The sequence below is a fragment of the Marmota monax genome, unplaced genomic scaffold, assembly GCF_021218885.2.
Source record: "Marmota monax isolate L192 unplaced genomic scaffold, Marmota_monax_Labrador192_F-V1.1 WCK01_AAM20220418_F8-fsc00344, whole genome shotgun sequence".
Lineage (NCBI taxonomy): Eukaryota > Metazoa > Chordata > Mammalia > Rodentia > Sciuridae > Marmota > Marmota monax.
In genome coordinates, this window is record NW_026692430.1 from 635,926 (window position 1) to 651,604 (window position 15,679).

The 15,679-nt window shown below is 40.4% G+C and overlaps 2 protein-coding genes across 3 annotated transcripts in view; one reads left to right on the forward strand and one right to left on the reverse strand.

Moving 5' to 3' along the window:
* The window catches only part of Nuggc (nuclear GTPase, germinal center associated), a 46,044-nt gene extending 42,558 nt beyond the window's left edge, over positions 1–3,486 (reverse strand). The window contains exon 1 of one of the 2 annotated variants that reach the window (XR_006851425.2): positions 3,308–3,486. The gene's annotated coding sequence lies outside the window, so the exon portion shown is untranslated. The remainder of the gene's footprint in view (positions 1–3,307) is intronic. The other variant, XM_046442956.2, reaches the window with a different exon arrangement.
* Positions 3,487–5,457: 1,971 nt separating this feature from the next.
* The window catches only part of Elp3 (elongator acetyltransferase complex subunit 3), a 78,385-nt gene continuing 68,163 nt past the window's right edge, over positions 5,458–15,679 (forward strand). The window contains exons 1-3 of the mRNA XM_046442957.2: positions 5,458–5,592; positions 8,592–8,691; positions 11,508–11,646. Of these exons, the coding sequence (XP_046298913.1) occupies positions 5,574–5,592; positions 8,592–8,691; positions 11,508–11,646 (258 nt within the window). The 5' untranslated portion in view covers positions 5,458–5,573. The remainder of the gene's footprint in view (positions 5,593–8,591; positions 8,692–11,507; positions 11,647–15,679) is intronic.

Here is a 15,679-nt window from a genome sequence, read left to right on the forward strand (position 1 = left end):
TTTGTTTGCTTACCATCTTTTTCCAAACAGGAAAGTAACAGAGGTGATACAAATGCAAGTCATCCCTATGCTAGAACAGCTGTAAACACTGGGATTGAATAAAGGTTAGGGCCCCTTTTCTTAGGGATACGGACAATGAGGCCCAGGGAGGGGAAGGATTGGGGCCCAGGGCATGTATTAAGGTAATGGCAATGAGGACTCAGATGTGGGGTTCCTGAAGGCAAGGGCAAAGTTCTTTTCATTACACTACATAGTCTGTAGTAGGTACTACTTAAAACTTCTGAAGTTTGGGCACAGGGGAACAGAGGGAATAGTGCCCATGAATGAGGGTTCTCTCAAATGCATGACAAAGGCATCTCTTGGGGACAAAGGCTGTTGAGGAGGAGGAGGAAACATGGAAACTTGAAAATAATTATATATAGGGACTCAAACTGCTGCCTGCAAATTCTAAGATGTCCTCAGAGTAAAACAAGGCAGAAAAAAGAGAGAGAGAGACAGAGAAAAAGAGAGAAAATGTCAGGGCAGTATACTTCTACTGCATTTGTTCTATTTGATGCAGAACTGAATGTGTTTATTGCAAATTATAAGCATCCTGTTTTTTTACCCTAGTTCTCCTTTGGTCAGAATCTCCTCTTACCCTACCTTGCTCCCATGATCCACCCTTCCCAACATTAATCTCTTTTTCTTTTCATTTCTATTACTCTCCTCAAAGTGGCATTAATAGGAAAAATTTTAAATGCTTAAATTAGCAAAGTCTCTTTGGGGGGCATTTTGGTTTTTAACACTGTCTTATTCCCTTCTTTTAACAAACATGTAAGTTCACGGTACATAGTAAGTACTGGATAAGTGTTTGTTGAACAAAGGTCATCTTTTAACTATATCTTAGGTGGTAAGATCAATAATGGTGGTGGTTATATTTATTTTATTCATTTGTTCATTCTTTCAACAAATATTAGTTGGGTGGTAATGGTCCTGGTGGTACAGCAGATCAGCAGGGGCAAGGTGAGCAGCCCACAAGCTCAGTCTGAATGATACACTGGACACTGCCCAGGATTTTGAGTCAGGATATTTAGATTGCATATTTCAATATGACACTGAACAAACTGCCTGATTTTTCTGAACCCCAGTTTCTCCACCTGTGGAATAGGAATGGTTAAAACAGCCCTATCAGGAATTTCTTGTGAAAATGAACGTAACAATGCTCTGTGGGCATTTAAACATACGTACAAGTGTTATTTCTAGAATATGCTGTAAAGGCAGAGAAACTAGAAATCAGACCTAGTATTCATGGGGGCGGGTCTATTTAGTTTGGTAGGGGCAAAACGCCACTTTCACTGGTAAACTGACTCCCCTTCTTGTCTCCACTGCTCAGTCACTTAGAGGAGGCTATACCATGTTCCTCGGTGGGTCTTTGGTTAAGTTTCATCCCCCTCCAACAAGGAGGTAGGCTAAAGAATGAAGTAGAGAACAGGAGATTGGTCACAAAATGATGGAACATTGATAAAATTAAGGACTTATTTTCTTTATTTTTAAGTTTCAGGTTTGGATTTAAGTACGGTTGGTGTGGGCAACTGTTGTTGGGGAAACACTAATCAGTAACTAGGAAAGTTCGCATAAGGACGCTAAAGAATGTGATAGGAAGGAAATGGAGAGAGGAAGCTGGCCACTTCCCTTGTCTCCAACCTAGAGGTAAGGACCATAGCAGAGTGACCCAGGTTGTAAAGTTTAAGGAATGTATTCCAAAATCTGAAGGACTCCACTGCACAGTGGGCAAGCAGTCTGTCCTAGGTGTTGCCCCTGCTTGTAGGCACAGAGTGCTCTCCTGGTAACCCGGCCTGCTGCCACCCAGAAGCACGTAAGAAAATGTCCAAAACCTCTCAGTCGAGTCCTCCAAATTCTTTCTTTGGGATCAGTAAACAATGTGCTCGGATGTCTGCAGCCCTGGGAGGATAAGCAACATTTCCTAACCACCTTATTGGACATTACATTGTTCTTCCAAACTGGGGATGTCCCAACAGAGCAATTTAAACATGTTAGGTCAAAAGCAAAAGATGAAATGAAAGCCTTCGCACCCCTATTTGAAAAGGGATGTGTTTTGGCATCAACACATCAGGTAACTTGTTGGCCATTAGCAGTGTAGCCACCAGAGGCAGTCAGAGAAGCAGGAGAGGCAGTGGGGTGGATGGATGGCAGGTTTTTCTCAGCCTTCTCTTTTATGTGAATTGGTGAATAAATAAGCAGTTATTTTCATAATGTGCTTTAGCAGTTTCTAAGGAAATAAATTTTAATCTTATTGCTCTCCCAGGCTTGTCAAAGCTAATGAGGTATAAGATAACATTTCCCTCCTCATCAGGAACTCATACACTCATATACTCAATGTCAACACTAGCTGTTTTCTTTTGGAAGAAATGATTAATGACTTACCTAAGATGGTACTGTTAAACAAAACTCTAACTCAAACCAGATTCTCCCCATTTCTAGTCCATTGGCCTTTACCTAGCCTTAAAACTCACATATGCAAACAGAAAGGTACATTTATCTTTCCCCCAAGAAATAATTGATTTACTTTAAGAAAATCAATGTAATAAGTAATAAGCCAATATTGATGCATTATTGTTAACCGAAGTCCATTTTATTCAAGTGTATGATTTGCATAGAACTTCCTTCCAAAGATCACAGTAAAGAAATAGGGTAAAAGAGTAACTCAACAGTGGAGAAACTTGACCAGCACTATTCAGTCAGGTGATGAAGGTCAACACTAACAGTCATAGATCACGGTGATGGTAAGCACCCTTGATTTGATGTGATCAAAACAGCATGCTAACTCTGTGATCTTCCTCCCCAGATCATAACTCCAGGGTAATCATGAGAAAATGATCAGATAAATGCCCACAGAGGAGAATCCTACACAGTGCCTGACCAGCTCTCCTCAAAATTGTCAAGGTCATAAAAAATAAGCAAAGTCTGAGAAAATGGTACAGCCAAGCAAAGCCTAAGAAGAAATGACAACTAAATGCAATGTGGAATCTTGGGAGGGGGGATCCTAGAGTAGAAAAATAGCATTACATACAAACAAAGAAACATGAATAAAATGGACTTTGGATAACAATAATGCATCAATATTGGCTCATTACTTCTAACAAATGTACCACATTTCCCTAATATAATAAGGGAACTTAGGAGTAGATTATATGTAAACACTCTATTTTCTCAATTTTTCTGTAAGTCTAAAACTATTCTCTGAAAAGAATCTTTTTAAAAAACATCAACAAGTTACAGTGTAAGTTATATAAGAGAAACAACTTACCAGATGTTTCTGAATAGAAAAAAAAATTCTGCTTTGGTTCTAGAAGTCCACAAAAAAAGATTAGGGCAGCTGCTCTGTCTTGGTACAGACATTTGGAACCAGCTATATAAGGGGTACGTGGACCTTGCAGCCCGTCACAAAGTCACGTTACACAGCAGAAGTGAAACTAACTTGCCATCCGGAGGCTATTCACCACAGTCTCCTCCCTCACAGGACACATGCTATTTTCTACTTTCATTTAAACTTAAATTGTATGTGAAGGCTCATGCACCCTTTTCTGCCCTCTTCCTATAAACAGGAAGATCTTAGTCCTTCTCCTGTTCAGTAGTATCAAAATCACTTTCAGGCTGACATTCTCCTGATTGCAGTATCCACTCTGCAACATTCTTTCTTGGAGGGTGAACGCTATTCAGGTGGATCTGGCTCACTTAAGCAGAATGGAAAAATGTCCCAGTTGCGAGAGAGATAAAGAGCTGGTTTCTGGACACCAAAATAAGAGACATGGCTGGGAGAGATGAAGAATATGCGACAGTAAAAATAAACCAATTCTTGACACAAAGTCCTGAAGTTCACCCAAAATAATAATCCATAAAAAATAAAATAACACTTGATTGTTTGATTAGAGAAATGAATGGCAAGCCACTTTAAATAACTCTTTCAGTTTTAAATCCATATTTTTAAGGACAGATATTTTTAAAGTACTGTCCAATACAGAAGAGAGGAAAAGAAAACCTATTCCACTGTGCTGTGCCTGGGAACCAAACAATGACTCTGACTACAGGGAAAAGACTTTAACCTTCAGTTTCAGGTTGTGTGTTACCTCCAAAAGCTGACTGGCTCCTCACCAGGACACCTCTCTGGGACTCAGGGACCCTAGATGTGTATTTAGTCCAAAGTGGGGATGTAGAAAGTAAATAGATCAAAATGAGGACAGAACTGAAGGTGAGTCTTTTTTTTTTTTTTTTGGTACTGAGGATTGAACCCAGAGGTGCTTAACCACTGAGCCATACCCCCAGCCATTTTTTAAACATTTTATTTAGAGACAGGGTCTCACTGAGTTGCTAAGTGCCTCGCTAAATTGCTGAAGCTGGTTTTGAATTCTGTCCTCCTGTCTCAGCCTTCAGAGCTGCTGGGATTACTGAAGGGTGAGTCTGCTTTGAACTTTTAGCAAGATGATGTACCCCCTCCATAAGAAAACCATAGAAGGGCCAATATAAAGTTCAAAACAAAGAAAATCCATATGAATGCCATCGTTGGTGTGGGATCTTCTTACCACTCTGGGCAAAATCACTTTCAGGCTGACATTCATATCACACGCGCTCAGCTCTCCCTCTGCCGGCGATTTCTTTGCTTCAACAGTTATTCCTAACCACAAGTGCTATTCCTAACCACAAGTGCTCCCAAATGACTTAAGAACTAAACTAGTTTTGAGTGTTTTTAAAGATGCCTGAATTCTTTAGGATAGACCTTGGAACCTGCTATTGGAGACCCAAATGCCTGGTCTCTTGGAAAATATTTTCATCGGTCTTAAGATGACAAAAAGTACGGATACCATTGACAGGACAGGTCGTGTCATATCCCCGCCTCTATTAATGAAAGGGTTCTTAACCTGTAGTCCGCGGACAAAGGAGATCTTGGATGGGATTTTGGAAAAACTATCCCAAGTCCTGCCTCCAAACTCTGCAAAATGTACATGTGTGTTTTTCTGGAGAGACAGCCACAGCTTTCACGATGGTTACCAATGGAAGGGTATGTGCCATTCTTCTGGGACCACAGTGAACGACTTGGCCTCACAGCCTGCAGGTCAGACAGTTATTACTGGATTCCTGCCTGGTGTCTTCCAGGCTCTGAACTGGCTTCCACCACATGGGCCTGCGGTCTCCCCACGCGTTCCCACATGAGCTCCCATACGCCATTCAGGGACCACCCTCGCTCTCACTTAGGCTTCCTGGGGCAGAAGCTCTGCCTCATCGCTGCACTGCCCAGGCTGCTACTCAGTTCGTGCCTGGGCCCACAGACCCTGCGGGGCCGCGGCCGAGCCCCGCCCCTCCAGAGCCCCGCCCCTAGCGCCCGCCCCTCTCGCTCCGCCCCTTCTTCCCGCCCCGCCCTGGGGACACTGCGCTGCTGTGTGCGCGCAGACTTCTGGGAAGAGCTTTACGGTGTGGTAGCTGTCCTTTTACGACTGGCGGGGTTGCTTTGTGGCTGTTAACTTTCTCCGTGGTCTGAGCTACAGTGTCGTGGTGGCATCAGCTCCGACAGCGCAGAAATGAGGCAGAAGCGGAAAGGTGCCAACCGGGAGGGCGAGGGGGAAGGAGGGGTGGTCGCCCCGGCGGTCAGGTGGAAAACCCAGCTTTCCCCGCGGGAAATCTGCTACCCGACCCAGTCTCCTCGCCGCCCGGGTCGGTGGTGGGTGGATTCCAGCCCCCGCCTTCTCATTTCCTCGGGATGCTGTTTAAACCAGCCTACGCTGACTCTCCGTCTGCCTCTCGGGCAGGCACTTGGTGTCTTTTGCATAAGTCGCAGGGTGAGCTTTATAGCAAAGTGTGCTCTTCAGGGAGTTAACGTGGTTAGTGCGTTTAACGCCTTCTCGGACTCTCACGTTAAGGTTTATTTTACGAGTCATTTGACGTGTCTGAGATTTTCTTTTTAAGCCTTAAATATGAAAAGCCATGGATTATCCTTGAAGTCTGTGGAACAGTTGTGCATGCGTTGACTCCCATTTCTATTTCCTGAGCTAGCTCAGAGCATTTTTCTTTAGTTTCTCAACAGAAAGGAGTGAAATTTTAGACGTCCTCCCAGGTTCTGTTCTTATCGCCATGTGCTCACTGGTCTAATAATGCTAATGGTTATCAGAATAAGAACTACTTTTAATGAGTCTTTACTAGTCATTCTGAAGTCACTATCATCTCCATTTTACGCATAAAGAGATTCAGTTAAGTAACTTTCCCAGCTCAAAATTATACATAGGAGATGGGGAGCTGGTTGGTCAGGCTGTGTCTGTGACCCCAAAAACATAAATGAAAAGTAAATGTGTGTCCTTAATCACTATGCCTCTTGGCATTAATTACTATTTATCTTCCCAAGTAGCAGCTCCCAGTCTCCTGAGTGTTGTCTATTATCTTGTCACATCAAACATGCCCCAAATTAAATTTGTCCTTATCTCTAACTTGCTCCTCTCAGTCAGCCAGGCCAGACAACTTAATTATTTTAGCTTGATCTGACATCAAACCCTGATACCTGTTACTTAGAAGTCACACTTAAAATAGTTTACCCCTTCTCATTTTGGTCACTGTCATCCTAATCTGCTTTCACCAATAACTAATATTTGAATAATACTTTGGCTTTCATATATGTTATCACATATATGTGATCTTGTGAGATTTGTGCGTATTATACCATTTTTACAGACAAGGACATAGATACTCAGAAGGCTTTGATCCTCCCTTTATCACATAGTCAACAGAGGTTGGGATTGGAATCTGTCTTTTTAAAGGTTTTTGTTTGTTTGTTTTTAATTTCAGATCTTGTGGACTTTTAACTATTGCCTTTCAAGAGCCTTTTGCTTAGTGTCCAGTTTATATGTATGCTTTTCCCCTTTGAAATCATTCTTTGTATGACATTCTCAGTTTTTTTAAACACTACTTTTACCTTTTTGTTTCCAAAGTTGAGAATATGAAACTCTCTGTTGTGTATTGCATTCTATTTAAATGCCTTTGTCTTGTGCCATTGTACTTTCAGCTATCTGACCTTTGCTGAACCCTGAGCCCTGTCTGGTAGCTTGTGCTGTAGTTAGGCAGTGCTCCTTCACACACAAATAGGTCACTCTTATGCATGACATTAGTCCTTCTAGATTGCTTTCTGTGTCCAGATCCTGCCCTGTTCAGAAAAAAGACCCCGTGCCATTTCTTCTATGAAGCTTTCTCTAATTTACTGCTCTATTTAATTCAAGTGGTTTTCAGATCTTAATGTATTTTTTATCAGCCCAGCCTCCTTTTACCCTCCAAATAAAGTTTTCTGCAGAACCTCAGTATATAAGGAGATGAGAACAGAGCTGCTGTGGTGTAATGGAGAGAGACCCTTCCCTTCCCTTCGCTTCTTCCTCTGACACCACCACCAGCCCTTCCTGTTACATGGCCCCTTAAGCACCTTTGTAAAACTCTGAAGTGCTGAACTATGTGAGTTGGAAAGCATTTAGCCCCTGACTGTAGGCAGACTTTTTCTCTCAAATTGTTTTTGTGTGTGAGTTTTGTCTCCTTAAATAGAGGTGTGTAGCACAGTGTGGCAGGGGAGGGGGGAACCATGGAAATGATAGTAAAAAGACTGGATTTGAGTCTTAGCTGTGCATTTACAAAGATGTTGTAACTTACCTTTGCTGATTTTATCTGTAAAAGGGGACAACAGTACTTATGTTACAGTGTTTCAAGTAAATGAAAGTAAATCAAAGTAAATGAAAGGGCTTCAGGGCTTTCTCATCCATCCTTCTGTGATGACTTCATTATCACTGCATACCAGCTTTCTGTGCAGGCAGAAGCATGCTTACCGACAGCCCCAAGCTGAAAAAGAGTGGCATCTTTTTCCTTAGGAAAAGAACTCAGATTGGCCTTGAACCAGTAAACTGGGATTGAGGATGGGGTCATATAAGAACATGATAGCTTCTGCTCTGTCTTTGGATGACAAGGGGAACCCAAGTTGTCAGGAGAGGGTAATGATGGTGGGCAGACTGGATCTTAGAAACATGTTAAGATCCTTAATGGTGTAAAACCTACAGCCCTGCTTTACAATGCTGCTACTACAAATAGAAGATAGATTTGAGTTTCAGCTTCACCCTTTGTGATATCTTTATGGGCAATTGTTCTGTCTGCCACACTCTGTTCTAGGTATCAGTTGAATTAATGCATTTAAATGTTCTCTATGAACTGTAAAGTATGCAAAATTAGTAATTACTAATCTGGAGCTAAAAACAAGATATTTAGTTACTGTACAAGTAGGGAATTGGGGCCTTTTTCTAGCTTATTTTTTCCTGTATCTAACTGTAATATTCTCATAATGTTATATGCGTATAATGGGACCTTTTCCCATGTGAAGGTAAAGCCAGGTTTGTTTCAAAATAAAGATACAAAAGATATGATCACATTGTAAACAACAGATATTTAGTGTCTTCTAAACTTGAGCTACTCTCTCATAGTTGGATTGATTTTGAAGAAAAACTCCTACTAATAAGATTTTAAAATCTTTACTAAATAATGTATTTTTTTAAAACTACTATTGAATCTTATCTTTTCAGGAGATCTCAGCCCTGCTGAGCTGATGATGCTGACTATAGGAGATGTTATTAAACAACTGATCGAAGCCCATGAACAGGGGAAAGACATTGATCTTAATAAGTAAGTGCAAAAAGAGGTAGTTTTGTTCCTAAGTAGTAGTTCACATTTTGATAGAATTATAATACTACTTGTTTTTTGTTTGTTTGGTACTGGCAATTGAACCCAGGAGTGCTTTACTACTGAGCTAAATCTCCAGTCCTTTTTTTTTCTTTTCTTTTTTTAATATTTTGTTTTTTAGTTGTAGTTGGACATAATGCCTTTATTTTATTTTTATCTGGTACTGAGGATCGAACCCAGAGCCCTGCACATGCTAGGTGAGCGTTCTACTGCTAAGCTACAACCCCAGCCTCTCCAGTTCTTTTTTTTCCCCCTCTGTTTTTTTTTTTTTTTTTTTTTTTGGCTAAGGGTCTTGCTTAATTGTGCAGGGTCTCATTAAGTTGCTGAGGCTGGCCTTGAACTTGCAATCCTTCTGCCTCAACCTCCCCAGTTGCTGAGATTACAGGAATGTGCATCTGAGCTCAGCTATTACTACTTGTTTCCTATTTCATATTTTAGTTGAGAGCTATAGTTTTCTACTTTGCTCTGTCACTTGTTTGTCTATGGCAAAATTGTCTCGTAGTATAATAATACTCATAGTTTCTCATGTTTATTGGGCACTTTCTATATTTCAGGTACTGTTATTAGTGCATTGTATGTAATAGCTCAGTTAATCCTCTCAAAATATTGGCCGAGTACTGGTGTCATCCTTATTTGACAGATGGGTAAGCTGAGACATAGAGAAGTTAAATAATTTGTCCAGAGGTAAATAACTAATAATTGGCAGAGCTGGGATTTGGAATTAGGTCATCTGTCTCCAGAGTCCATGCTCTTATCTTCTGGGCTACATCATTTTATATCCTACTTCTCTTTCCTACTGCCTCAGTGAAAGCATCTGTTCTTTGGGGACAATACTTCCTTTGGGCCCATGATGTAATCCAGCCCCCTCCTCTTTAGATCCTCATTGACACATGCATCCACTTCCTTTCCATAGTCACATTCATGTTGGTCTTTGCCACCCTCGAATGAGGATGGTCTTTCATCTCTGCATTTTTTTTTTAAATTGTATATTTGCTGTATAGATCAGCCCTAAAGAAAGAGTTCTACTCCAACTCAGGTCACCTAATCACCACACGCATGACCTATTCTTATATCCTGTTCTCTTCTTACTTAAGCTTCTGTAATACTTGGCCCCTTCCCTGAAACATCATGTTCAGTAAACATTTGCTAAATAAATAAGTAAATAATTATCGCCTTTTGAGTATGAACTCATTATATTATACTCATTTTCCTTTCGTAACTTTAGTAGTTTTACTTCTCTTTTAGTTGGTTATGCCCCTAATTATATAATTGTTAATTTCTAGTGAACATTCTATTTTTGTCAAGCAAGCACCATGCTTTCTAGTAAGCCTCCCTTTAGTTCCATTTGCAGCACGAACACCATTCTCCTCTCGATTCCCACAGTGCTCTCTATTGTGTTATCATTTCACAGTTACTGTATACAAAATTACTATGCCCCAGTAACTTCCTTTTAAAAGTACTTTTTATAAATATCAATTATATTGAAAGCTATCTATTTTTGTCCTTCACTTAATCGAGCACTTCTAAAGTTAAATTTGCCATTTTCCTTAAAACTGTCCTTTACTCAGATGTCCCTAGCCTATTATGTATGGACTTTCAGCCTGGCTTTAACCTGTTTTTCCAACTTTGTAAACTTCTGTACCTTTACAGGGAAAGTTTCCATCTTCCTACTGAGTTGGTCTACCCATAGTTCTCAAATTACATGCATCCTGTGTTTATATCTTCACACAGGTGGCCTGTCTGTTCTCAGCTTCATCTCTGTCTGCATTGCATATCTGCAGCCCACTTTTTCTTTGGGTTCATTTTCCATGACCATCTCTCCACACACATTAAATCCTGTCTGAATTCTAGAAGCATTTACTGGTGCTTGGTGTGGGGCAGGTGAATGTATTTTATCACAGTGTACTTGAAAGGACCATGCCTTGTGCCTTGCACCTTCTGATGTACCAGGCACTTAGGTAGTCTCTGTGCATACTTTGCATACTTGGTTAATATTAGTTGAAAATGATGTGAGCACCCCACAGATGTCTCTAAATGGATTAAAATTGGAAGATAGGATGACTGTCAGGGTTTCTTAGCAGTCACAATTAAAAGAAAAGCTGGTAAAATTTTAGAGAAAAGCAAAAGGATCATTATTTATGATGAAGGTTACATCTGGGAGCTAGGGTTAGGGTTACAATCAGGGAACAGCCTGCAGAAGTGGTTACTTTATAATTATTTAATAAAGTATATTTATGTTTTATGCTCTATTTTATGAGTATATAATATTTTGTCTAAGAAAGTTGTTCTCAACCAGAAATGTTTGGCAGTGTCTAGAGACCTGCCAAGAGGGAGGCTAGTGAGTGGAGGTCAAAGAAGCTGCTGAACATCCTACAGTGCACTAGGCAGACTCCCACCCAAAGAGCGTCTTGTCCCAAAGGTCCAAGTGCTGAGGTTGAGAAAAGGTAGTTAGAGTACCCGCTAGAATAGAAGCCGGAGCAGTGTTTGGAAGTAGACCTGCATTGTGCCTCATCTTGGGCCTCTCCACCATAGTCTTGTGGTTTTCTTTCTGGTGTTTGAGGGTAAGAAGAAGTCGCTTACTCATGAATTTTGTTCTTTTGTTTCCCTGATATTCACAGATCTTAAAGCCTCTGTGGTCACATGGTGAAGGGTAGGCAAGTGACAGGAGTTAGTGATGTTACTTAAACATTATCCTTTCGGTAGCTTGTGCCTGAAATATCATGATCTTGATAACGCTAGATGCTTTACCTAAATTTCAGGGTGAAAACCAAAACAGCTGCCAAATATGGCCTTTCAGCTCAGCCCCGCCTAGTGGACATCATCGCTGCAGTCCCTCCTCAGTATCGGAAGGTCTTGGTCCCCAAGTTAAAGGCAAAACCCATCAGGACTGCCAGTGGGGTGAGTGATTCAACTCATGAAATATTGATACAGGGAGTGAAATGGCGGTGGGTGATTCAGACTCAGAAAGTCTGTTATGTGATAGAGTGGAGATGTGCAGAATGCTAGGAGCAGAGAGAGGAAACCAGTTAGTTGTGCTTAAATGAATAGATGATGTTTTGATGTCTTTAAAAATAAAGATTGAGGCTTGGTGATAATCACTGTGATAAATGTTGGCCCGCTAAAACTGATAGCTTTCAATATAATTGATACTTATAAAAGCACTTTTAAAAGGAAGTTACTGGGGCATAGTAGTTTTGTATATAGTAACTGTGAAACGATAACACAATAGAGAGCGCTGTGGGAATCGAGAGGAGAATGGTGTCCGTGCTGCAAGTGGAACTAAAGGGAGGCTTACTAGAAAGCATGGTGTTTGCTTGACCTGTACGTGATCCTCAGGTAAGTGGGGAAGAGCAGGCTCCAACGGTAAGGAGAGCAAGGGTACCGGGAACCAATGTGCAGAGGTGGGGTAATGCAGAGGGCCTGGTATGTGCAGGGACACTGAGGACACCAGACTGACGGGAGCCAAAGGTTCTTTTGGAAAAGCAGCAGGACATGAATTTGGGTTCAGCTGTGAAAGATCTTAAATATCTGGCAAAGAAGCTAGATAATCAGAAGTTTAAAAGGATTCTGAGAAGAGGAATGATAAACAGTAGATTTCAGAAAAATAATCTGGATACAGCATGCAGGATAGTTTAGAAACAGAAGGACTTGTTTGGAGACTTTGGTCTGAGTTCTATGTGAAGTGTAGAAATCTTAGAGATTGTTTTAGCATTTAATTCTTCACTTGATTTATAGACATGGCTTGAATTTTAGGTCTGAGCATTACATATGAGCTTACTACTATGGAAGACAAAGGTTTAGTAACCTTTCAATACAACCTGTACAGCCGGCTTCCATGGTAACAGCCTGCCTAATTCTCTTTCTGTCTGACCATTTCTGTCTCTTTCTTGGAGGGCTACTCTTGTTTTTGCTTGTAGTCCTGGGTGCATTGTATTTAGGACTGTACATGCTTTCCTTGGTAATCTGATTCAATTGTTTATTTCTCCTTTTTTGGTACAGGGATTAAACCTAGGGTCTCAACATGCTAGGCAAGGGCTTTACCACTGAGCTATATCCCTAGGCCGTTTTATTTTTTATTATGAGACAGGATCTCACTGAGTTGCTCAGACTGACCTTGAATTTGGAATCCTCCTGCCTAAGCCTCCCCTGTTGTGAGATTACAGGCATGTGCTACCATGTCTGGCTCATTTGATGTTTTAAGTATGGCTGTGTGCTGACCCTCTGCTGCAAACTTTCCCCAACCTCAGACCATGCCTTACCTGATAGACATTTGTCCATTGCCTCAAGTATAGCTTAGCCAAAACTAATCTTGGACTTGCCCATTGGTCTTTGCTACCATCCACTCAGTTTCCAAAAAAAATGTGAAATGCATCATCTGTTACTCCCACCACTGGTAGAAATGTTTTGGCCTTTATTATTTCTTTTTTAGATTATTACAGTCATTTCCCAACTGTTCTACTTTGTCTTATGTGCATCAAATCCATCTTTGACATCACTGGAGCAATTGATCAAAAAAATACCAGAAGCACACAGTTATACTTATGTGCCACCATTCTCACCTTTGTGATTTATTCTTGCTGTTACTCTAGAGGCACTTGGTTCTTTTTTTTTTTTTTTTTTTTTGGTAGAGCAGTTATAGGTTTATAGGAAAACTGAGCAGAAAGTAGAATTCCCATATATGCCTTCCTCCCCACCCTGGTTTCCCTGTGTTGGTTTGATACATTTGTTACAATTGATGAATCAATTTTGCTAGGTTATTATTAATTAAAACCTATTGTTTGCATTAGTGTTCACTCTCTGTTGCATTGGTTGGGTTTTACCAAGTGCATAATGTCACATAGCCATATAGTACTGTATGAACTAGTTTCACTGCCCTTAAACTCTTTTCATTCCTCCCTCCTGATGATCCAAATCTAATCTGACAATCACTGATCTATTTAGTTCTTCCATAGTTTTGCTTTTTCCAAAATGTCATATAATTGGAGTCATACAATACAGTGTAGAGCCTTTTCAGATTGGCTATTTTGACTTAGCAATGTGCTTTTAAGTTTCCTCCTTGTGAAAAGAAGAACTCAAATTAGCACCATTTGTCAATGATATGATTCTATACCTAGAAGACCCAAAAAAAATTCCACCAGAAAACTTCTAGAACTAACAAATGAATTCAGCAAAGTGGCGGAATATAAAAATCAACACCCATAAATCAAAGGCATTTCTGTATATCAGTGACAAACCCTCTGAAAGGGAAACGAGGAAAACTGCCCATTTACAATAACCTCAAAAAAATAAAATACTTGGGAATCAACTTAACAAAAGAGGTGAAAGACCTCTACAACAAAAACTACAGAACACTAAAGAAAGAAATTAAAGAAGACCTTAGAAGACAGAAAGGTCTATCTTGTTCCTGGATAAGCAGAATTAATATTGTCAAAATGACCATACAACCAAAAGCACTGTACAGATTCAGTGCAGTTCCAATCAAAATACCAGTGACATTCTTCATAGGAATAGAAAAAGCAGTCATGAAATTCATCTGGAAAAATAAGAGACCCAGAATAACTAAAGCAATCTTTAGCAAAAAGAGTGAAGCCTGTGGCATCACTATACCAGACCTTAAACTACACTACAGAGCAATAGTAACAAAACTGCATGCATGGTATTGGCACCAAAATAGATTGTAGACCTGTGGTACAGAATAGGGGACACAGAGACAAACCCACATAACTACAGTTATCTTGTATTAGACAAAGGTGCCAGAAACGTACGTAAGAGAAAAGATAGTCTCTTCAACAAATGGTGCTGGGAAAACTGGAAATCCACATGTAACAAAATGAAATTAAACCTCTATCTCTCACCATGCACAAAACTCAAATCAAAGTGGATCAGGGACCTAGGAATTAAACCAGAGACCTTGCGCCGAATGGAAGAAAAAATAGGCCCAAATCTCCATCATGTCGGATTAGGCCCCAACTTTCTTAATAAGACTCCTATAGCGCAAGAATTAAACCAGGAATCAATGAATGGGATGGATTCAAACTAAAAGCTGCTTCTCAGCAAAAGAAACAATCAGTGAGGTGAATAGAGAGCCTACAGAATGGGAGCAAATCTTTACCACAAGCATATCAGATAGAGCACTAATCTCTAGGATATGTAAAGCACTCAAAAACCTTAACACCAAAAAAACAAATAACCCAATCAATAAATGGGCCAAGGAACTGAACAGACACTTCAAGAAGATTATATACAATCAGTCAACAAATATATGAAAAAATGTTCAACATCTCTAGCAATTTCAGAAATGCAAATCGAAACTAAGATTTCATCTCAATCCTGTTAGAATGGCAGCTATTAAGAATACAAACAACAATAATTGTTGGTGAGGGTGTGGGGAAAAAGGCACACTCATACATTGCTGGCAGGACTGCAAATTGCTGCAGCCAATATGGAAAGCAGTATGGAGATTCCTTGGAAAACTGGGAATGGAGCTACCATTTGACATAGCTATCCCACTCCTCAGTCTATACCCAAGGACTTAAAAACAGCATATGGCAGGGACAACAGCCACATCAATGTTTATAGCAGCACAGTTCAATAACTAAACTGTGGAACCAATCTAGATGCCCTTCAGTAGATGAATGGATAAAGAAAATGTGGCATATATGCACAATGGAATATTATTCAGCATTTAAAGAGAATAAAATCATGGCATTTTTCAGGTAAATGGATGGAGTTGGAGAATATAATGCTAAGTGAAGTAAGCCAATCCCAAAAAACCAAATGCTGAATGTTTTCTCTGATATAAGGATGCTGATTCATAATGGAGTTGGGGGAGGGGAGTGTAGGAGGAATAGATGAATTCTAGATAGGGCAAAGGGGAGGGAGGGAGTTGGGGGGCTGGGGGTAGGAATGACCGTGGAATGTGATGGACATC